We start from the raw sequence: 24,637 nt of genomic DNA on the forward strand, positions 1-24,637 counted from the left end.
TTGAATTTTGTTGTAGAGGTTTCATTTCAAATCCAATGTGGTGGCATGCAGAGCCCAACTCGCGAAAATTGTGTCACTGTCCAAATATTTCTGGCCCTAACTGAACCTTCCAAGTAAGTACACTAGGCTCATCAGGTCTACGAGATCTATTCAATACTGCGTGCTCTTTGTATTGTGAAATCTGATGACAGATCCTTTTAAAAGTAATCCGTCAGCAGATGTTTGCTATGCAATCTGACAGCAGGATGATATAGAGACAGAGACCCAGATTCCAGCAATGTATCACTTAGCAGTTGTGATACAATCACGGTTTTCTCTGCTGCAGATCTAGTAGAGCTCGGAATACTGAGCTGTGTATAACCCCGCCCACTCCACTGATTGGCTGCTTTCTGTGTGCACTGTATATTGACAGAAAACTGCCAACCAGTGGTGGGGGTGTGGTTGGACTATGAGGTAAGAGACACCTAGTCCTGTAGTGATAATCTCCTGCTGATAAAACTCTGATTGTATTGAAACAGAAAAACACAGGCCAGTAAGTGACACATCGCTGGAATCAGAGTCTCAGCCACTACATCATGCTGACAGATAGCAAAAACCTGCTGACAGATTCCCTCTAAGTGACTATTTCAAAACTAACAGTTCTTCTCCAATTACTTACCTGACTATTTGGTTTTCGTTATTTAGCCACCTTGTGATTTCTCCGGATGCTCACCCACCGATTGTGATGACGGTTATACGTTGATGGTGAAACACAACCCAGAAGATGACTGCTGCCCCTCCTACGAATGCAGTGCGTTTACTACTCTCTTATTTATTAATCAATACTTGCATTATATTTTGGCCCAAAATATGAATTAAAAATTAATGGACTTTTAACAGAACCCACTTATTATATTATATTCCACTTTACTATGATTTACACTTTTCAATGCCCTACTCTTTTATTCTGTTGCGTGTTGTTGTGACCTGATATTGTAAGATACATTTTATATCTCTATATTAGCGACAAACTTATATGTATATTATTATCATTATTATTATTATTATTATACATCTTCTTGACTTCTGATTTCCTGCCACAATTAATGTATGCAACAACGTAATGAATGATTTTATCTTAAAGATATTACTTCTTTTTTACATGATCAATTAGATGGCTGTAACAAATTTTCTGAACTAAACAATTTTTATACAATATTTTACAGTCCCACCGCCAACGCCACCTCCTCCTCCCCCAACACCTGTAAGTATAGGCCGTGGCCACCTACAAAATTTTTTCTCATACCTAAAAGCTTTTTCTGCTGATAGTCGATGGCTATAATCATATTCTATTACAGCACGGGTGTGAAGAAGTTGTGTGCAGTAGTAGCGTGGAAGAGTGCACCAAGGCAGGAGCTGTCTCCGTTGTTGTTGGCTGGGAGAACAAATGCTGTCCTATCTATCAATGCCGTAAGATACATTATTACAAGTCATATTTAGCATATTTTACCTAGTTTTTGTTCAGCTATTTGATACATTTTGGACCCTTACCCTTTAAAAAATGTATATGGTATGTCACTGCATTACTCTCTAATTCATATCTCATATCATCTGGCATGGTGGAGGCTCAATGTTGGGATCTTCGTGTTTCCACAGAATTCAATTGAAATGTACACCCTTCATTCTCAACATATGACTAAATAAGGCATTTATGGTGCTGTCCAACCCCAGAATCTGTGGTTTTATAGGAAAAGGCATATAAGTGGTGTATAGGGAGGTGATCCTCAGCGGTAAATCTCCCGGCTAATCAGGATTGATAAGAGAGAGGCAGATGGACTTTAGAGCATCACATGGCACCCGCTCACCCGCTTGATTTGGATTATGTCGGGCATTTAATAGATGTTCCTTGCTAATGTCTACTTTCTCGGCACACGGCTTCATTTCTAGCTAAAATACGTTTTTGCCTAATAAGAATGGGCAGGTTCACAAGCAATAAAATAAAAAATGTGTGTTGATTTTTACAGAGTGTCAACCATGCAGTCCAGCTCCCGCTTGCGAAAACGTGATTGTAATTTTTGATCCAAACACCCAGTGCTGTCCGTCCTTCGCCTGCCGTAAGTACTGCGACTGCTGTGTGATAGTCAAAAAGAGGAAAAAGTCAGATCATCTGAAAGAAAAAAAGGTCAATGTAGCATGGAAACCTGGTAGCACACCCAGTCCAATAGTGCAAAGAAAAGCAAAATCCACTAAAATGGATCCTTAAAAAAAACAACTTTTATCGAAAAGCCATAAATATCCGATACAACACCATGTAGAACTGCCGATGCGTTTCAGACAACGGATTGGAGTTTTATGGCTTTTCAATAAAAGATATTTTTTAAGGATCTATTTGGCTGGATTTCACTTTTCTTTGTCCTCCAACCACTGTTTCCTTAATTTTCCGCAATGTTATATTTCCGGGAGGCAAACGGCCGTCGGGGAGCATTGGTGGGAACATGTGCTCGGGAAAAGAGGTGCTACTCTTTGATGGTCAAGATGTTTGGTTTTGACGCTTCGGCAGTCAATTTATCTTTGCCATGTGTTAAACTATGTGGGTTATCACTTATTTCACTTATCATTGTGGAGAAAAAAATAATGCCTATATCACTGATGACAATTTTCCATTTTTTTTCAGCCCCACCAACTCCTACTCCAACACCGGTAAGTTGATAAATATCAAGAAAAAACCCACGATGTTCTATTTAATATAAATACATTTTCAGAATATTTTGGAGGATATTTGTAGGAATTTTAATTTAGATTTTTTTTCCCCCTACCCCACATTCTTGCAATTTCAATTTCGAATTTATAAGATAGGATAAAACACAATGTCGAGACGTTCAAGGGATCTTCCGGAAAGGTTTTAGGAATTGTGCATAACTGTAGGTTTAGGAGTTCACATGTTTGCCACCCTACATTCTTACATATGACTTATCATATTGCCTATATACACTCCTTAGTCCATGGTCATAGAATCATGGATATCATGGGATAAATAGACACGTTAATGATATGTAGTTAATAGAAAAAATGGCAATAAAATATTAAAAACTTCTCGATTTTACTCGATTTTGACTATCAATGACTTTTTGCCTTGACGTTGGAATTTCAATGTTGAGGAGCGTATTATGGGAATTGCAGCTATATTCCAACTTCTAACGTGATCCCGACTCTGCTGATGTATTACAGGTAGAGCCATGTAGTAATAGGGTTTGTGAGCCTATCACCTGTACCAAGCAAGGCGCCACTGCCGAACGCAGAGAATGGGCAGATCCATGTTGTCCGCTCTACGTCTGTGGTAAGTAATACCATCATTATCCTTTGGGGTGCGCAGAACAGGACTATAGAAAGGACACACTGGGCACCAACCCTGGGTCCTCCATTACTGATCATTGGCTTAGATCAGCTCCTTCACTCAGAATTTTCTAGTGACTCACTTGTCAGTCATTATTTATGAAGAATAGTATATAACCTGCTCACATCGGGGACTACAACTTTTTTACATTCCTGGAAGAGGGACCAAACATGAAGGTGGCTGTCTGAGCTCCATGGCTCTGCTATCTGAACTGTATCCATAGATTCACTAGAGAAGATCATGCCCCTTTCCTAAACAGTGAGATAAGAGGTCAGGTGGTATCAAGGTGCCAAAGGCAAGATGGTGGTCCCCACCAACCTTAATGTGGTCATGACTCCATGGACTCTTCATTCTTATTCCCTTTATCTTTTACATATTAGTTTGTTGTTGAGAGACGTTCACTCTCGTTACTTTACAGTCTTTATAGATAGAACTTTACACGGTCTTCCATTACAGAATGTACAGAACAATGCAGTCCTCCTCCTGAATGTCAAGATGGCAGACCACCATTCAGAACTCAAGACCCCGAACTTTACTGCTGCCCAGAATATGAATGCCGTAAGTGAGCTGACCAAACCTCAAGATGGTTGACCGACCATTTCTATAATATTGAGTCGTGTTTAATTATTGCCAATCTCAAAAAGATCCAAGAACTAATCTAAGAATTGTGTAATCATTATCTATTAATTAACGTAAACCTGTCTTGTGTTTTGTTGTCAGTGCCCCCCACCTTGGTGCCTCCTGTAACCCCTGAAGAGGTATGACCGCCCTCCAATATGAGTAACAGGGCAATTCTCATCACAACTAGTCACATATAGGCTCCATATATAAATAATTCTAAGCCATAAAGTCGTTTTGTGAGTCTTGGGGTTTTTCTGTAGGGAGCGCCATCCTTCTTGGCGCCATGTAATAAATACAGCTCCTTATATAGCAGCTTCATTTACACCTCAAGGGTTTGGATACAGATTGATAAGACTCACTACTGACCTGTCCGTCCATTACAGTGCCAAGACGTTACCTGTGTTATTCCAACATGTCGCCAAGATTATTCCCTCATTGAAGTCTCCTCCAATGACCCATGCTGCAAGAGCTACGAGTGCAGTAAGTCAATGTCCAGTCTTTTTGGTAGGACCTATTAAAGCTAAAAAATATATATATATATATATATATATATATATTCTATATTTTATTATCCCCCAATAGACTCCTATTATACTATATTATGGCTGTAATAATACGTTTAACAAGTGACAAGAAAGATTTAATATTTCATTACATTGGGAGATCTTGGCACGATCCTCCCTCCCATCAGGACAATCATATACTTTATATGTCAAAATGTATTCTACATAATATAAAAATAATTCATTCCATAAATTGTAATATATTTATATAAGAGTTTCTATAAATTAGAATATTGCTATTGTTTATTACATTTATGTCACCAGATATTTCGTCCTCATATTATACTATTTCCCTTGGCTTATTCTGTTGTTATCTCATAGATTTCTTTATGAACTAATTCCTTTTTTATTTCTATTATTTCACAGACCCCCCTCCAACAGCTGTAAGTTGCCAAAAGTTTATTTATTTTATTTAATTAATTAATGAATTAATTATTTTATTTGTTTATTAAACTTCCCACTTTTTTTAATATATTTCTCTTTGTATTTTTTTCAATTTTTTTTAGATAGTTTTATGTTTTCCCTTAGTGTTTTCACAAATAAAGATGATAAATTCAAAAATTAAGAGGGGGTAGCATTCGGGTTTAGTGATTTCCGCTGGGCCGACACTTAGAACCACAGGTTCCGTCCCCTTCTGAAGGACATGAACGGATATGTCCCAAAACTAGGAATAGATGGCAGACCACGTTGCAAAAGGACCCAATGTTTCCTTTTCACTCTACCAATTTGGTTACTCGCTGGATTGTATGTTGTCACAAATGGAATACGATCACAAGTCCATTTACCACGTGCTTTATTACGAATCTTCTCATGGGAGCAACCCAAAGTCCTTTCTTTATACCTTACCACCTCCTTGCCAGGATAACCTCTCGCCAAAAACCTAGAGCACATCTCCTCCAAACGTTGATCCACCTTCCCTTCATCAGATACTATCCTCCGAACCCTCAATAGTTGACTCCACGGCAAAGAATTCACCATTCTCCTTGGATGGTTGCTATCAAACATCAACAAACTGTTCCTATCCGTTTCTTTAACAAAAATATCGGTTTTTAATTTATCCCCATCTTTATACACCAGGGTATCAAGGAACTGTATTTGTGTCGTTGAATGCGTCAGAGTAAATTGTAGTTCTGGATATATCCGATTCAGGAACAACTGAAAATCATGCAGCTCCTCAGAGCTACCTTCCCATATTACAAATATGTCATCTATATATCGCCACCAGGCTCTGACGTGGCGCCAGAGGCTGGAACTGTATACGAACTTGTCCTCGAGCACCACCATATAGATGTTAGCATAAGTGGGGGCCACATTAGACCCCATGGCGGTGCCCCTCAACTGCAAGAAGTAATCGTCCCCAAAAAGGAAAAAATTCCTTCTGAGGACGAACTCGAGCAGGGTTATAAACAACCTGTGAAACACTAAGTATATGCATGTTTTCTATATTGTGTATATAGTGATTATATCTGCGGTGATGGATTTTTACTATATGTGTATCTGATGTTTGTTATTGTATTTTAAATGTGATATATGTTGTAGTGGGAGGTGGCTTGATAGCGATTGGTGCACTGCGTGACATTGACGCTATTTAAAGCTGACCCCCTACATGGTTTGTTATGCTTGAGAAAGACCTTATGGTCGAAACGTTGCTGTGACATGGCTTAATAAATTTGTTCTTTAGATTACTACACCTGGATGGAGCACTGGTTCTTTACTAATCTTTGGACTCTGGAGTAATATATCTGGCAAGGCTCACGGAGGCACACTCCATTGATAAGACGGGCCAAGTTAATTACGTGACATGTGTTTCTTAATTAACGCATTTTAGGCTAGGGTCACACGACCTAATTCTATGCTATTCAAACTAATTATGCTAATCAGACTCTGATCAGAGTTTAGTCATAGTGTAATCCAATTTTCCACTGAATCATTGAGTGCAATCCTTGGACTGACTTGATCCAAATAAAAAGTCAGACATGTGCACAGTCCCACTGAATAACATTGGTCCGATTCGATGTTTTGTCGGATCACGCTCAGACCGAAAATACTGTCTTCTGCACCTGCCCTTATCCATATGGCTTTGTCGGCGAGGAACATCTAGTCTACTATCTATTGAGTGAAATGTTATTTATTGTCTTCATCAAATATTTTTCCTTTTTTTTTTTTACAGCCTCCAACGACAGAAGTGGTAAGTTCCCATCACTGTATCATTAATCTCTGAGACCTGATAAAACTTATAGACTTAAGGTACTGTCACACTTAATGATATCGTTAACGATATCGTTGCTTTTTGTGACGTAGCAACGATATCGTTAAGGAAATCGTTATGTGTGACAGCGACCAACGATCAGGCCCCTGCTGGGAGATCGTTGGTCGCTGAAGAAAGTCCAGAACTTTATTTCGTCGCTGGATCTCCCGCTGACATCGCTGGATCGGCGTGTGTGACACCGATCCAGCGATGTCTTCACTGGTAACCAGGGTAAACATCGGGTTACTAAGCGCAGGGCCGCGCTTAGTAACCTGATGTTTACCCTGGTTACCAGCGTAAAAGTAAAAAAAACAAACACTTCATACTTACCTACCGCTGTCTGTCCCCGACGCTCTGCTTCTCTGCACTCCTCCTGCACTGGCTGTGAGCGTCGGTCAGCCGGAAAGCAGAGCGGTGACGTCACCGCTCTGCTTTCCGGCCGCTGTGCTCACAGTCAGTGCAGGAGGAGTGCAGAGAAGCAGAGCGTCGGGGACAGACAGCGGTAGGTAAGTATGAAGTGTTTTTTTTTTTTACTTTTACGCTGGTAACCAGGGTAAACATCAGGTTACTAAGCGCGGCCCTGCGCTTAGTTACCCGATGTTTACCCTGGTTACCAGGGACCTCGGGATCGTTGGTCGCTGGAGAGCTGTCTGTGTGACAGCTCTCCAGCGACTAAACAGCGACGCTGCAGCGATCGACATCGTTGTCGGTATCGCTGCAGCGTCGCTTAGTGTGACGGTACCTTTATTCTGAAATTCCAGAATGCCTAATTAAGCTTGACATTGGGATGAACCTGGATTTAGAAATGTAAAAATAAATTAAAAATGATTATACAGCCATTGTGACATGTACCTTCCAAGTAAGTACACTAGGCTCATCAGGTCTACGAGATCTATTCAATACTGCATGCTCTTTGTATTGTGAAATCTGATGACAGATCCTTTTAAAAGTAATCTGTCAGCAGATGTTTGCTATGTAATCTGACAGCAGGATGATATAGAAACAGAGACCCAGATTCCAGCAATGTATCACTTAGCAGTTGTGATACAATTACAGTTTTCTCTGCTGCAGATCTAGTAGAGCTCGAATACTGAGCTGTGTATAACCCCGCCCACTCCACTGATTGGCTGCTTTCTGTGTGCACTGTATATTGACAGAAAACTGCCAACCAGTGGTGGGGGCGTGGTTGGACTATGAGGTATGAGACACGTAATCTTGTAGTGATAATCTCCTGTTGATAAAACTGTGATTGTTTTGAAACAGAAAAACACAGGCCAATAAGTGACACATCGCTGGAATCAGAGTCTCAGCCACTACATCATGCTGCTCTCAGTTTAAATAGCAAAAACCTGCTGACTGATTCCCTTTAAATATTTTGCTAGTGACTATTTTAGAACTAACAGTTCTTCTCCAGTTACTTACCTGACTATTTGGCTTTCTTTATTTAGCCACCTTGTGATTTCTCCGGATGCTCACCCACCGATTGTGATGACGGTTATACGTTGATGGTGAAATACAACCCAGAAGATGACTGCTGCCCCACCTATGAATGCAGTGCGTTTACTACTCTCTTATTTATTACCGTAATCAATACTTGCATTATATTTTGGCCCAAAATATGAATTAATAATTAAGGGAATTTTAACAGAACCTACTTATTATATTATATTCCACTTTACTATGATTTACACTTTTCAATGCCCTACTCTTTTATTCGGTTGCGTGTTGTTGTGACCTGATATTGTAAGTTACATTTTATATAGCTATATTAGCGGACAAAGTTATATGTATATTATTATTATTATTATTATTATTATTATTATTATATATCTTCTTGACTTCTGATTTTCTGCTGAAATTCATGTATGCAACAACTTAATGAATGATTTTATCTTAAAGATATTACTTCTTTTTTACATGATCAATTAGATGACTTTAACAAATTTTCTGAATTAAACAAATTTTTTTTTTACAATTTTTCTACAATATTTTACAGTCCCACCGCCAACGCCACCTCCTCCTCCCCCAACACCTGTAAGTATAGGCCGTGGCCACCTACAAATTTTTTTCTCATACCTAAAAGATTTTTCTGCTGATAGTCGATGGCTATAATCATATTCTATTACAGCACGGGTGTGAAGAAGTTGTGTGCAGTAGTAGCGTGGAAGAGTGCACCAAGGCAGGAGCTGTCTCCGTTGTTGTTGGCTTGGAGAACAAATGCTGTCCTATCTATCAATGCCGTAAGATACATTATTACAAGTCATATTTAGCATATTTTACCTAGTTTTGTTCAGAGGTCCTCATCTATTTGAGAAATTTTGGACCCTTACCCTTTAAAAAATTATATGGTATGTAGCTGCATTACTCTCTAATTCATATCTCCTATCATCTGGCATGGTGGAGGCTGAATGTTGGGATCTTGGTGTTTCCACAGAACTCAATTGAGATGTACACCCTTCATTCTCAACATATGACTAAATAAGGCATTTATGGTGCTGTCCAACCCCAGAATCTGTGGTTTTATAGGAAAAGGCATATAAGTGATGTATAGGGAGGTGATCCTCGGCGGTAAATCTCCCGACTAATCAGGATTGATAAAAGAAAGGCAGATGAACTTTAGAGCATCACATGGCACCCGTTCACCCGCTTGAATTTCTAGCTAAAATACATATTTGCCTAATAAGAACAGGTAGGTTCACAAGCAATAAAATAAAAATTGTTGATTTTTACAGAGTGTCAACCATGCAGTCCAGCTCCCGCTTGCGAAAACGTGATTGTAATTTTTGATCCAAACACCCAGTGCTGTCCGTCCTTCGTCTGCCGTAAGTACTGCGACTGCTGTGTGATAGTCAAAAAGAGGAAAAAGTCAGATCATCTGAAAGAAAAAAAGCTCAATGTAGCATGGAAACCTGGTAGCACGCCCAGTCCTTATAGTGCAAAGAAAAGTGAAATCCACTAAAATGGATCCTTAAAAAAAAAAACTTTTACTGAAAAGCCATAAATATCCGATACAACACCATGTAGAACTGCCGATGCGTTTTAGACACCGGATTGGAGTTTTATGGCTTTTCAATAAAAGATATTTTTTAAGGATCTATTTGGCTGGATTTCACTTTTCTTTGTCCTCCAACAACTGTTTCCTTAATTTTCCGCAATGTTATATTTCCGGGTGGCAAACGGCCGTCGGGGAGCATTGGTGGGAACATGTGCTCGGGAAAAGAGGTGCTACTCTTTGATGGTCAAGATATTTGGTTTTGACGCTTCGGCAGTCAATTTATCTTTGCCATGTGTTAAACTATGTGGGTTATCACTTATTTCACTTATCATTGTGGAGAAAAAACTAAAGCCTATATCACTGATGACAATTTTCCTTTTCTTTTCAGCCCCACCAACTCCTACTCCAACACCGGTAAGTTGATAGATATCAAGAAAAAAAAAACCCACAATGTTCTATGTAATATTGTTAGGGCTAGCGGAACGCACCGAGAAAATAGAGATGTTTATTATGAAAGGTGCGTTCGCAGCCCGGGGTCCACCGTGCAGGAGGAACCTGCTGCTAGCGAATGGCAGCACTGTTAGGCGGTATAGGCTAGCTCTGTTACTCCACAGAGTAGCCGTGAAAGGGAAGCACTGCGCCCTGTTAGCCTCACAGGAGCACAAGCTTACTGCCAAGCTGATAGCAGTCAGTGGTGTTATGTAACATGCAATCTCCTCACCGGAGGTGCCGGTATTCTAGGGGCTTATTTCAGCCGGGTCCCTGAACACACTCATACAGTCTCCTCACCGGAGGTGCCGGTATTCTAGGGGCTTATTTCAGCCGGGTCCCTGAACACACTCATACATAACCACACTGGCGCAAAGCACACATAAGAATTGATACTAGCGCATGGCCGTGCGGCCATGCGAGCCTTAAATAACTGCATCACGTTTAGGACCTTTCAAAGAAGGACCAATGGAGTGCTGCAGTAACTGAGCATGTGACCCTAGATCTCCACTGAGAGATCTCGCCCTGGGCATGCTCAGAGTGCAAAGCAGGATTTAGTCCTAGCACCTACAAGGACCTTAGCTGCAGTTTCTGATCATGTGACCCTCGATCTCCACTGAGAGATCTTGCCCTGGGCATGCTCAGAATGTGAAAAGCAGGACTTAGCCCCAGAAGCGTCCCAGCACTGACTTCAATGGCAGAAGCAGGAAATGCAGCAGTAACTCTTAGCACAGAGTCAGACCGAGCGAGACGCTGGGATCGACGTCTCCGCTGAGCAGGCTCCACTGCGGCAGGAGAAGAATGGGAGACCGCAGCGGAGATGGCCTGAGATTCCCCCTGTGCAGAGGCAGGAACTCGACCCCTAACAAATATAAAGACATTTTCAGAATATTTTGGAGGATATCTGTAGGAATTTTATTTTAGATTTTTTTTTTTCCCCTACCCCACATTCTTGCAATTTCAAGGAGTTCACACGTTTGCCACCCTACATTTTAACATATAACTTATCATATTGCCTATATACACTCCTCAGTCCGTGGTCGTAGAATCATGGATATCATGGGATAAATAGACACGTTAATGATATGTAGTTAGTAGACAAAATGGCAATAAAATATTAAAAACTTCTCGATTTTACTCAATCTGGAGTATGAACACCTCATTCAGATATCCCCGCACTTACAGCCTTGGCTGCTGTCAGAAAGATTATTAATGGTTGTCTGAGGAATGTTCTGATGCAGGTGAGAAATCATCAAGATCCACTGCTGGCAGTTCCTTTACAATTGTTGACCAATGATGTCCCAGATGTGCTCGATGGGAGACAAGTCTGGTGATTCTGCACCCCTTGTAGAACGTAGAACGTTGCCAGACTATCAATTACTTTTTGCCTTGAAGTTGGAATTTCAATGTTGAGGAGCGTATTATGGGAATTTCAGCTATATTCAAACTTCTAACCTGATCTCGACTCTGCTGATGTATTACAGGTAGAGCCATGTAGTAATAGGGTTTGTGAGCCTATCACCTGTACCAAGCAAGGCGCCACTGCCGAACGCAGAGAATGGGCAGATCCATGTTGTCCGCTCTACGTCTGTGGTAAGTAATACCATCATTATCCTTTGGGGTGCACAGAACAGGACTATAGAAAGGACACACTGGGCACCAACCCTGGGTCCTCCATTACTGATCATTGGCTTAGATCAGCTCTTTCACTCAGAATTTTCTAGTGACTCACTTGGCAGTCATTATTTATGAAGAATAGTATATAACCTGCTCACATCGGGGACTACAACTTTTTTACATTTCTGGAAGAGGGACCAAACATGAAGGTGGCTGTCTGAGCTCCATGGCTCTGCTATCTGAACTCTATCCATAGACTTCACAGGAGAAGATCATGCCCCTTTCCTAAACAGTGAGATAAGAGGTCACGTGGTATCAAGGTGCCAAAGGCAAGATGGTGGTCCCCACCAACCTTAATGTGGTCATGACTCCATGGACTCTTCATTCTTATTCCCTTTATCTTTTACATATTAGTTTGGTGTTGAGAGAAGTTCACTCTCGTTACTTTACAGTCTGTATAGATAGAACTTTACACGGTCTTCCATTACAGAATGCACAGAACAATGCAGTCCTCCTCCTGAATGTCAAGATGGCAGACCACCATTCAGAACTCAAGACCCCGAACTTTACTGCTGCCCAGAATATGAATGCCGTAAGTGAGCCGACTAAACCTCAAGATGATTGACCGACCCTGTCCATAGTGTTGAGTCATGTATAATCATTGCCAATCTCAAAAACATCCAAGATCTAGTATAAGAATTGTGTACTCATTATGTAAAAATTAACGTAAACAATCTTATGTTTTGTTGGCAGTGCCGCCCACATTGGAGCCTCCTGTAACCCCCAGAGAGGTATGACCGCCCTTTAATATGAGTAACAGGGCAATTCTCATCACAACTAGTTCTTGTAATGTCACATATAGTCTCCATATATAAATAATTCTAAGCCATAAAGTCAGTTTGTGAGTATTGTGGTTTTTCGGTAGGGAGCGCCATCCTTAGCGCCATGCACACACCCATGTATAAATACAGTTCCTTATATAACAGCTTCATTTACACCTCATGGTTTGGACTGCGGTATAATACAGATTGGTAAGATTCACTACTGACCTCTACGTCTATTACAGTGCCAAGGCGTTACCTGCGTTGTGCCACCATGTTATGGAGATTCTTCCCTGGTTGAAGTCTCCTCCAACGACCCATGCTGCAAGAGATACCAGTGCAGTAAGTCAATGTCCAGATTTTTGGGGGTTTATTAGGGCTACATAAAAAGGATCCACAAGTAATCCACATATATTTTATAATCCTCCATATATATCGGCTGTAAAACAAGTAATTTTATGGTCCCTGTTTTAATATCTCCTGGCAATTTTGGATGAGAACAGCAAAATCCTCCCTACTATCGGGAACTAACAGAGAAACTCAGTCATAGCTGGGGTGGGCAATCCTTATATTATATATACAGATATATATTTTATTTATAGTGTGTATGATATAAAATATTATAGTATGTATATGGTAGTATTTGCATAAATTAGCATATTGCTATTGTTTATTACATTTGCGCTATAATTGGCACCAGTAAGTGAATATATCCTCTTTATGTTGTTTTTATATCTCAAAGATTTCTTTATGAACTAATGTATATTTGTTTTGTTTTATTTTCCAGTTCCCCCTCCAGAACCTGTAAGTTCCCAAAAGTTTTACTTATTATTTATATAATTAATTACTTTATTCATTGGAGCTGTATTCTCAAGTTGTCTCTTGAGCAACTCATAACACTGCAGTCTCCTTACTTCCTGGTTTCCGGCAGGGTGTAGTTTCCTCCTTGAATGACAGTTCTTGTGAACAGAAGAACTGTAGAATTAGTTGAACTGTAAAGCTCCGCTTAAGTTCTGCTGCAATAAACTCAGCTATCAGTAATTTGTTCTGGAGTGAACGCTGTTATCACTGTCATTACACATAGAGATAGCAGGTGTCACGCCGTAAACGGCGATAAAGGGGCAGGACGGCGTACTGGAACCCGCACCTGATCCTACCACTTAAATGGGGACCTGACTGTCCCTTATCTCGGGGGTACCTATGATGGTTAGGAGGCCCGAGCCGCCAGCGTATCCCTGTCTCCTGTACAGGCCCTATCAGGGGCCCCCTCTCCCCCCAAGGGAGGTGTACTGCACCAGTGTAACAATACAACAAATAACAGGGTATACAGACAAGGTAACTAAAAGTCTCAAACTCACCAAATGCTCACACAACCACAAAGGAAACACTGAGAAGGGAAGAGAAGGAATAAACTTAGAAAGGAAAACAGGTTTAACATGCAACCAAAACTGCAGACACCAATCTCTGTAAATAAACCTCCAACACCAACACTACGCTCCTTCAACCTCCAAGCTAGGCAGTATAACTGATCACTGACACTAGCTGAAGTCAGGACTGGGTCTATATAGTGGACCAGATTACAAAATCCACTTCAGCTGAGAGACCCAGCTCTCAGCAATTCAGCAATAAGGTTAACTCCTGCACTGCTGGCACAAAGCAGCTAGGTCAGAATACAGGTGAAGAGCTTCTGTTCACTGTGTGTGAACGAGGCCCAGAGCGCTGCGGTTCTCTGGAACCTCTCTGTTGGGGTAGCCCCGTGACAGCAGGGCATTTGAACAAGTAAATAGCGCAAGAGAGTGAGAGCAGTGATGAGTAAAATTGCTCTGGGAAAAACAAATGCTGTGGGACTCATGATTTTCTAAGATTATTAACAGCATCATATCAGGAGCTAATAGGGAGGAGGGATTTCACAGATAACTGATGTATAGAAATAAATAGACTGGTGGCCGGGATGTTAGGAGTTAAGCCCTTTCCTAGTGGCCGAGCTCCATGTAAACTAGCTGTACACTATGAAAGATAAAAGCTTTCATTGCAAGGGACTGCAAGCAGATATAAAAAGCAAATTTGACTGGCTGGTCATGCACAGTAGTAACAGTATATTATAAAATGCCATGTGGGGTCTTCCCATTAATTATTTGCTCCCTGTTCTGGTTCCTTGCGGGAAGCAAAATGAGGGCCCTTTTTTATGAAGTTATGTGCATGATACAGTTTTCTGTCAAGGGATTGCCTATGTAAGTCAAGCCATGTAAATCATAAAATAATGTATATATTATCTGGGTTTGACTTGCATATAAGAAGGCCCCTAGCATGCCCAGATTCTGGTTTTGTAGGCAATGAGCATATAGTATTTTATTTATTGACCGAAATGTTATTTATATTCTTTATCACATTTTTTTAAAATTTTTTTACAGCCTACACCAACACCATCAGTGATAAGTTCCAATCATCGTAACATTAACTAATGTGGATCTGTCATCAGATTTCACAATCCAAACTGCATGCACTTAAATAGATCTCTTAAACCAGATGAGACTGGTGTACTTATTTTCAAATCCCAAGTTAGAATGGCTTTATAATCTTTATATCAGGAGGAGCCAGGAAAAAATAAAATAAAGAAAGGATTATACAGAGATTGGGACATGGTTCTTCAAAATAAGTACACTAGACTCATCAGTTCTAAAAGACCAATTCAATGATGTACAGTATACACTCTGTATGATGAAATCTTGGGACAGATCCTTTGAAACATTTCTCAGTGATTAATTTATACTTAACAGGCCTTCTCTAATTACAAACCTATTTTTTTTTTTCTTAGCCACCTTGTGACTTTTCCGGATGTTCATACACCGATTGTGATGACGGTTATATATTAATGGTGAAATTTAACCCAGACGATGACTGCTGTCCCCTCTATGAATGCAGTACGTTTACTAGTCTATTATTTATAAATCAATATTTGCATTATGTTTACGAAATTATCAATTTTTCCAATGTTTTCCAATATTTTACATTTTCCAGTCCCATCCCCAACGTCACCGCCTCCACCCCCAACACCTGTAAGTATTGGCCAAGGCCACCTACTGAATGATTTATTTAAAATAAAAGCTTTTTCTGCTGATAGTTGATGGCTATAATCATATTATATTGCAGTGTGAAGGAGTGGTGTGTAATGTGGAAGAGTGCACCAAGGAAGGGGCTGTCTCCGTGGCTGTCGGCTGGGAGAATGACTGCTGTCCTGTCTATCAATGCCGTAAGCTGCACTTTTACAAGTCATGTTTAGAATATTTGACCTAGTTTTAGTTCAGGGGTCCTCAGCTATTTGAGAGATTTTGGACCCTAAACCATTTAAAAATTGATCGGGGTCATAACTGCATTACTGCACACTTCATATTCCTGAACATGGCGTATGGTGGAGGCTCAAGATCAAGATGTCAAGATCTTGGTATTCCCTCAAGCCTGGTTGGAGTCCTACCACCATCAATTCTCAATATATTGCTAAATTTAAAGTGCCAGGCTACAAATGCTGTTTTATCCTCTTCACTACGATTAAATCAGCCATCAAGTGAGGACAAATATGCGGTCTCGGCGTGTCAGCCAACATCAAAGGCAGGAACACTACGTTTGATGTATAAGTATGTCAAAGGCGGTGAAGGGGTTGAATATGGGCATTTATGGTGATGTACAAGTCCAGAATCTGAATTTAGGGATTTTGTGAAGTCTTATAGAAAAATACATACAAGTGGTGAGTCTCAGCAGTAACTATCTCCTGTCCACTGATGGACACAGACCCAATATATGGGTCCTTTGCAGCCTAAGAGCTCATCATAATGCACAGTTCCACCTGCTTTGGAGGTAGAAATGTTCCCGTTGCCTCTTGGGTCCCTGTGCTTCCGCAGAGGTTGCACCAATGATATGTCCGCCCCTGCTCCTGTATAATAAGGGGTGATGAGAATGAGGCAGATGGACGGTAGAGAAACACATAGCACTCGCTAACTCCAGTGTGTGCGTTACTGTCTGCCGATAGCTCAGAGAATTGGATAAGTAATCACTGTGTCGGCATGTTATAGATGTCCCTCGGCTAAAGTTTCGCCTTTCGACACATGGCTACAATTCATTTCGGCTAATAAGAAGAAGAACGTTCTCAAGCAATAAAATTCAACTTTGTTTGATCTGTCGATTTTTTTTTTTAGAGTGCCAGCCATGCAGTCCACCTCCTAATTGTGGTGGTGAAAACCTTGCTGTACATTTTGATCCAAACATCCAATGTTGTCCGATCTACGAATGCGGTAAGTACACCAGCCGCTATTTCCTTAATTCTCTGAAATTTTACATTTTTCGGTGGCAAACGGCTGTAAGGAAACACTGGTGGGAACATGAGTCATGGGTGTTGGGCTTCGAGTGTAAAGGATGTCCACCACCTACTCTTCCTTGGTCAAGATCTTTGCTGCAAATAAACTGAAGTGGCTGATCGCTTGATTTCCTTATTGTGCATTAAACAAAAACAAAATCATGATGATATAACCTACTCACTGATGACAATTATTTTTTTTTCAGTCCCCCCTACTCCTACTCCTACTCCTACTCCAAAACCAGTAAGTTAATTGATACCATTAAAAAAAACAAAGTATTAGATTTAATATGAACTTTAAAAAAAAATTTTTTAATGATATTTGTTGGAATTTTGATTTTGATTTTTTTCTTATTACTCATTCTGTAGTTTAATTCAGAATTTATAGGATAAGATAGATCACTAGAATTGCTCAGTTACTTCAGCCATCAATGAAAAACAACTTAGGTTTTAGGAGTTGTGCATAACTGTACAGAATATGTAAAATACACCCCAAAATGTTACCCTTCTGACTGCATGTATTGATGACAGCCATATGTGACCTCCATAATGATGTTACCCACCTGTTCACATGCAAGTTGCTTCTTCAGGGAGAAAGAGGACAAAAACTCAGGATAGGAAGCCAAGCTTCATACTCAATTTGCATTACAGTCATGTTTTGGCATCATTGCCCCTTATTAGTGCAAAGCAGGGAGCATTGCATGGCCTATAAGTTTCTCTATGCCGACTTGTCTCTTAAAACAAGGAGAAACTTTATCTTTTGCACCCCTGTCACACTGTCAGTCTTCCCACCCACCCAAATCAGTATTCCTGTTTTGCGCTGATGAGGAGCAAACATGCCGAAACAAGTCTTCAAATGGAGTGTCTGGTTTTGCTTTTTATCCTAAGTCATGCTACAAGTCCTTTGAAGAATCAACCTTGACTTCTCGAATTGCTACTTCCAATACATGTCAGTAGAGTTTTTGTCCTCTTTCTTTCTTAAGGCTGTGTGCAGATTTCGTCCGTTTTTGGTACATTTTTATCTTGCGGGTTTGCTAGGAAAATCTGAAGCAATCCTGATGCCTGCAAAGTGAATGAGAAACCTGAAGTGTCATGCACACCTTACTTATTTTTACAGATGTGGTGCAGGAAATAATCTGCAGCATGTCAATTCTTTGTGCGTTTTCACCATTGACTTCACTCAAATCAGTCAAAAACGCAGCCAAAATTACACCAAAAATTTGCACTTTTGCAGCTTTGCTTTTCCTGCCAAGAGATGCAAAAATGGTGCCGAAATTTTATTCAACCTTAAGAAGCTATTTGCATATTTAAATTCCCAGTGGATTATTGCATGGCCTATTATTCCCTCTCCCTATGTTGACTTTTCGCTCTCCACAAGAGGAAACTTCGACATCTTGGTCATGTGTTCTACTGGAGCTCCTAGCTACTGTAGATGTGACAAAGTTGACTACATTATGTAACTACTGAAGTTCTAGCCACACTATAAGGATTGTAATAAAATGTAAGATTCTTCTCACTTATGGAGACAATACTTCAAACGTTTTCATCTTCCTTTCTGGAGAATACTTGTTCCTCCCTCTGCAATGTCTACAGTATGGCCAAAGAGGAAGCCCATCCCAATAACCCCAATGGCCACCTCTGCACCGATTTAATTGCATTCATAAACATACTGTATAAATGAACCTTTATGAGGTCTAGAAGTCCACAGATGTAGAACAGTTGGCCACACTACATTCTTACTTATGATATTTGATAGTATATTGTAGGAATTGGAGCTCTTTTCGCACTTCTAACCAACCTGATGTATTGTCGGAGGAGCCATGGAGGAATAGGGTTTTGACATTTAGAGAGTACAGTATATATAATATATTCATGCTTGTAACCTGATCTCCACTTGGCTGGTGTATTACAGAACCCATGTGAGAATAGGGTTTGCGAGCCTTTGACCTGTACCAAGAACGGCGCTACAATCGAAAAGAGAGAATGGGCAGATCCATGTTGTCCACTCTTTGTCTGTGGTAAGTTTGACCCTTAATAACATAGAACAAAATAAAGTATATTGAAACCTATCTTAATGCAGAGATGGATTAGAGGGAGGTCACATAGGGCACTCATTATTTCCATTGAATAGTATATCAGCTGCTCATTTCAGGGACTATCACTTTTACTATCTTTGAGGAATTTAGTCCTATCAGGAAGAGATGGAGTGGCGAACAAATATGCATGGGTCTATCTCAGTCTCCGTGGTTCAGTTATCTACACTGTCCACATAGACTCCACTAGAGAAGACCATGCCCCTTTCCGATACAGTGCGATAAGAGGTCAGGTAGTGTCCAAGTCCAAAGGCAAGATGCTGGTCTCCACGAGCTTTATTCTGGTCCTGACTGCATGGACTCTTCACGTTAATTTCATTTGTCTTTTAACTTTTAGTTTGGTGATGAAAGAAGTTCACTCTCGTTACTTAAACTAAAGTTTACAGTCTGTATAGGAAAAACTTTATATGGCCTTCTATTACAGAATGCACGGAAGCATGCAGTCCTCCTCCTGAATGTCAAAATGGCCAACCACCATTCAGAACTCAAGACCCCGAACTTTACTGCTGCCCGGTATATGAATGCGGTAAGTGAGCCGACTAAACCTCAAGATGGTTGAGCGCCCCTGTACATGGTGTTGAGTCGTGTATAATTATTGCAAAGCTCAAAAACAGACAAGAACTGAGCACATATTATGTAATAATGAATGTAAAACTATCTTATGTTTTGTTGGCAGTGCCCCCCACATCGGTGCCAGTAACCCCCGGACAGGTATGACCGCCCTCCATCATCAGTAACAGGGCAATTTTCATCACAACTATTTCTTGTAATGTCACATATAGTTTACATATATAAATAGTTGTAAGCCATAAAGATGTTTTGTGAGTTTTGGGCTTTTTCTGTAGGGAGTGCCATCCTTCTTACCACCACGTACACACCCATGTATAAATACGGTTCCTTATAGAACAGCTTCATTTACACCTAAAGAGTTTAGAGTGTGGTATAATACAGATTGTTAAGACTCACTACTGACCTGTACGTCTATTACAGTGCGATGACGTTACCTGCACTATTCCAACATGTTATGGAGATTATACCCTGATCCGAGTTTCCTCAGAGGATCCATGCTGCGATGGCTACGAGTGCAGTAAGTCAATGTCCGGTCTTTTTTTTGGTGGGAGGGGCCTATTAGAGTTAAAAAAATAATAATAACTAAATCCCCAAAGAATTTAATATACTTTACAATTGAACCTCTCAATAATCGAGAGAATTCCATAATAGCTGGAGATGACAATTTTTGTGTTCTATATGTATTTATAGTACATGCATTATAAAATATTATAATATACACTAGTATTTACAGAAATTACCATATTGCTATTGCTTATTACATTTGCACTATCCATCTCTGGCACTAGTAACTAACTACTAGAGATGTCCTCTATGATCAGTGCTTGTATTATCCTACTTTCCCTGGTTTTTATATATTATTTTATGGATTTCTTTATGAACTAATTTCATTTTTTCTGTTTTATATTCCAGTTCCCCCTCCAACAGTTGTAAGTTCCCAAAAAGTTTTACTTAAATTTTAATTTTATTAATTAAGATTCACCCTCTTTTTTATTAATTTGATTTTGTAAAAGTGTTCTCAGGGATACATATATTGTACATTTTAAAAAATATAGGGTTAAAGGTGGGTATTGGTGCTTGCAACTGGGATGATTCTTAGAACCCTTTCTTGACCAGCTGATGCTTATAGTGAAAGGTCAGTACCTACAGCTGTAGGAATAGAGGAGAAGTAGAAGAGAATAGGAGTAGAAGCTCAGAACCTACAGCTGTAGGAATAGAGCAGAAGTAGAATAGAATAGGAGTAGAAGCTCAGAATCTAGAGCCGTAGGAATAGTGGAGAAGTGGTGGAGAAGTAGAGGAGAAGTAGAGATGTAGGAATAAAGGAGAAGTAGAGGAGAATAGGAGTAGAAGTGTAGAACCTACAGCTGTAGGAATAGAACAGAAGTAGAGGAGAAGTAGAGGAGAATAGGAGTAGAAGCTTAGAACCTACTGCTGTAGGAATAGAGCAGAAGTAGAGGAGAAGTAGAGGAGAATAAGAGTAGAAGCTTAGAACCTACAGCTGTAGGAATAGAGCAGAAGTAGAGGAGAAGTAGAGTAGAATAGGAGTAGAATCTTAGAACCTACTGCTGTAGGAATAGAGGAGAAGTAGAGGAGAAGTAGAATAGGAGTAGAAGCTTAGAACCTACAGCTGTAGGAATAGAGCAGAAGTAGAGGAGAATAAGAGTAGAAGCTTAGAACCTACTGCTGTAGGAATAGAACAGAAGTAGAGGAGAAGTAGAGGAGAATAAGAGTAGAAGCTTAGAACCTACAGCTGTAGGAATAGAGCAGAAGTAGAGGAGAAGTAGAGTAGAATAGGAGTAGAATCTTAGAACCTACTGCTGTAGGAATAGAGGAGAAGTAGAGGAGTAGAGTAGAATAGGAGTAGAAGCTTAGAACCTACAGCTGTAGGAATAGAGCAGAAGTAGAGGAGAATAAGAGTAGAAGCTTAGAACCTACTGCTGTAGGAATAGAACAGAAGTAGAGGAGAAGTAGAGGAGAATAGGAGTAGAAGCTTAGAACCTACTGATGTAGGAATAGAACAGAAGTAGAGTAGAATAGGAGTAGAAGCTTAGAACCTACAGCTGTAGGAATAGAACAGAAGTAGAGGAGAAGTAGAGGAGAATAGGAGTAGAAGCTTAGAACTTACAGCTGTAGGAATAGAACAGAAGTAGAGGAGAAGTAGAGGAGAATAGGAGTAGAAGCTTAGAACCTACTGCTGTAGGAATAGAGCAGAAGTAGGGGAGGAGTAGAGTAGAATAAGAGTAGAAGCTTAGAACCTACAGCTGTAGGAATAGAGCAGAAGTAGAGGAGGAGTAGAATAGGAGTAGAAGCTTAGAACCTACAGCTGTAGGAATAGAGCAGAAGAAGAGGAGAAGTAGAGTAGAATAGGAGTAGAAGCTTAGAACCTAAAGCTGTAGGAATAGAGGAGAAGTAGAGGAGTAGAGTAGAATAGGAGTAGAAGCTTAGAACCTACAGCTGTAGGAATAGAGTAGAAGTAGAGTAGAATAGGAGCAGTAGCTCAGATCCCACAGTTGTAGGAATATAGTTTAAAATGCCAGTCTGGGTTTTTCCAGTTACCTATTCTTTCCCTGCTCTGGGTCATTGAGGGACCTTTTTTATGAAGTTATGCCCATGACACAGCTTTTGGACAGGGATTGTCTGTGCAAGTCAAACCTAGTAAATCAGTAAGACGATGTGTATACCATCGAAGATTGTCTACTGGAGGATCCCGAGCAGGCCCAGACTATGGTTTAGTAGACAAAGTATATAGGGCTTATTTGTAGAGAGGTTTTTTTTTTAAGTTATGTTTCTTTATTTTTTATACTTTTCTTTCTTTGAGTTCTTCAAAATGGTAAACGTGATTCGTGCATTTCGGGCACAATAAAAAAATACTCTTTGCTTTCGTCTTTCACCTGTTTTGCAAGTTTCATTGAATGATGGAGATAGGTGGCAGTGCACTAGACTCCCTAGCCCTCTTCCTCTCTAAGGCAATTTGCATATCGAACGATGCAAAAATTGACGCCCAAAATATTCGAGTATATAAAATCACTCCAGAGGGGGACTAGAGTAAAAAATAAATGAATTTTTAAAAAGTTCCAATTGATGAATCGGCCAAATACTTTTGGAAATAAACATCTCATCCCGACCCCCCTGCAATCAATGGCAAAAATAAAAGAAAAAAAACAGGTGAATTTATATAAAATAGGTTAAAAAAAGAACACATTAAAAGAAAAAAGAGTTGGGTGAAAAGAACCAAAAAATAAACAAAAAAGTGCACAAATGCAATAATGAATTGGGCTCATAGTCTTTATCTAATGAGTAACATGTTATATATTTGCTTTATCAAATTTTAATATTTCTTCTTTTTTTACAGAGTCCACCTACTCCAAAGGTAAGTTAGTTTAAATTAACTAACATAAAGGATCTCTATTGGATTTTTTATAAAATGTTCTCCTTTGTAACAATAAATAATTTATTTTATTGTATGCACTAAAATACTTAGTTATTGCTGTCTCCTGCCGTTTCCAGCGAAGCTCCAACACTCTCCTGTATCATGTGATTGCAGTTGTGACCTGCCGGCTCACCCAAAGTCTTCTGTAGACACATTCTCAATGTAATTCTATCAGACTCAGAATTAGACTGTTGTACACAGGGGTGCTGCTATCATGAGGCAAGTTGAATACTTTGCCTCAGGCGGCGGAGCATCCTTAAAGACAGGGGGCAGCAGAGCGGCAGTCAGAACACCTGGTGCCGACTCTCCCTGTAATCCCTGCTCTGACACTTGCTGACAGTGCAGTGTAACAACAAATTAACGAGAAGTCACATGTTGCAGCAGAGGAATGGAGCCGCACTGGAAACAGCAAACAACAGTGATGGGTTAGTACTTTAATGCACACAGGATACATGTATTACTAATTGCTAATAACAAGGGCAATAAAAACAATCACTGGAGCAGTTCTTTAATGTAGATCTGTCACCAGATTTCATAATTCAGACTGCATGTAACATTAAATAGATCTTTTATACCTGATAAGTGTATGTATTTCAAACTTCTACTGTATATAAGTAAAAATATATAATCTTGATGTTAATATTAATCTCATATAATGCTCATTTTATTATCACCCAGAAAAAAAATAATAAAAAGGGATCATACATTCATTCTGACATGGATTTTCAAAGTATGTACAACAGGCTCATCAGGGCCAATAGAATTCTTCAATATGCATGCACTTTATATTGTGAAATCTGGTGACCAGTCTCTTGAAACATTTTTTGTCAGGGACTAATTTGAGCTTATTCGGTCTTCTTCCATTACTTACCTCTAAGTATTTGGTTTTCTTCACTCAGCCACCTTGCGATGCCTCCGGATGTGCATTCATTGACTGTGATGAAGGGTATACTGTGCTGACGAAATATAACCCAGACGATGACTGCTGCCCCACCTATGTTTGCAGTAAGTCAATATTTGCATCATGTATTGGTCCAATATTTGTATTTGCAATGAATGGCATTTTAACGGAAGCAACTTGTTATATTATATATTATACTATGTGTTATACATTTCTATATCCAACTATTATGTGTGGGTTTTTTTACGTTATATCATACATCACTACTGATATACACATATTAATGGATGGATATCATTTTGAAGAAATTATTTCCTATTTTCTACTTTTGATTTTGTTGATGCAACAATTCCATATATGAATTTATCTGCTATATCTTATTTCTTTTATGTGATTGATTGTATCTGCTAGATTTTCCCTCTTTTATGATTTATTTTATCTACTAGATCTTATCTCTAGTATGTGAATGATTTTATATTCTGGATCTTAGCTCTTTAATGTTATTGATTGTATCTACTAGATTTTATCTCTTTTATTGTTGATTTTATCTGCTAGCTTTTATTTCTTT

The 24,637-nt window shown here is 39.6% G+C and overlaps 1 protein-coding gene across 1 annotated transcript in view; it reads left to right on the forward strand.

Annotated features, from left to right (window-relative positions):
* The window catches only part of LOC138652191 (mucin-2-like), a 209,517-nt gene that overhangs the window by 156,054 nt on the left and 28,826 nt on the right, over positions 1-24,637 (forward strand). Inside the window, exons 154-187 of the mRNA XM_069742959.1 lie at positions 685-790; positions 1,206-1,243; positions 1,338-1,449; positions 2,004-2,093; positions 2,654-2,679; positions 3,208-3,316; positions 3,830-3,931; positions 4,094-4,131; positions 4,378-4,474; positions 4,924-4,940; positions 6,728-6,745; positions 8,254-8,359; positions 8,802-8,839; positions 8,934-9,045; positions 9,538-9,627; positions 10,189-10,214; positions 11,774-11,882; positions 12,397-12,498; positions 12,660-12,697; positions 12,973-13,069; positions 13,515-13,531; positions 15,139-15,158; positions 15,542-15,648; positions 15,746-15,783; positions 15,878-15,977; positions 16,918-17,013; positions 17,282-17,319; positions 18,988-19,093; positions 19,593-19,694; positions 19,845-19,879; positions 20,159-20,255; positions 20,651-20,667; positions 23,091-23,108; positions 24,068-24,173. Coding sequence (XP_069599060.1) covers positions 685-790; positions 1,206-1,243; positions 1,338-1,449; positions 2,004-2,093; positions 2,654-2,679; positions 3,208-3,316; positions 3,830-3,931; positions 4,094-4,131; positions 4,378-4,474; positions 4,924-4,940; positions 6,728-6,745; positions 8,254-8,359; positions 8,802-8,839; positions 8,934-9,045; positions 9,538-9,627; positions 10,189-10,214; positions 11,774-11,882; positions 12,397-12,498; positions 12,660-12,697; positions 12,973-13,069; positions 13,515-13,531; positions 15,139-15,158; positions 15,542-15,648; positions 15,746-15,783; positions 15,878-15,977; positions 16,918-17,013; positions 17,282-17,319; positions 18,988-19,093; positions 19,593-19,694; positions 19,845-19,879; positions 20,159-20,255; positions 20,651-20,667; positions 23,091-23,108; positions 24,068-24,173 — 2,368 coding nt within the window. The remainder of the gene's footprint in view (positions 1-684; positions 791-1,205; positions 1,244-1,337; positions 1,450-2,003; positions 2,094-2,653; positions 2,680-3,207; positions 3,317-3,829; positions 3,932-4,093; positions 4,132-4,377; positions 4,475-4,923; positions 4,941-6,727; positions 6,746-8,253; positions 8,360-8,801; positions 8,840-8,933; positions 9,046-9,537; positions 9,628-10,188; positions 10,215-11,773; positions 11,883-12,396; positions 12,499-12,659; positions 12,698-12,972; positions 13,070-13,514; positions 13,532-15,138; positions 15,159-15,541; positions 15,649-15,745; positions 15,784-15,877; positions 15,978-16,917; positions 17,014-17,281; positions 17,320-18,987; positions 19,094-19,592; positions 19,695-19,844; positions 19,880-20,158; positions 20,256-20,650; positions 20,668-23,090; positions 23,109-24,067; positions 24,174-24,637) is intronic.

Source organism: Ranitomeya imitator, chromosome 10, assembly GCF_032444005.1.
Source record: "Ranitomeya imitator isolate aRanImi1 chromosome 10, aRanImi1.pri, whole genome shotgun sequence".
In the NCBI taxonomy this organism is placed as follows: Eukaryota; Metazoa; Chordata; class Amphibia; order Anura; family Dendrobatidae; genus Ranitomeya; species Ranitomeya imitator.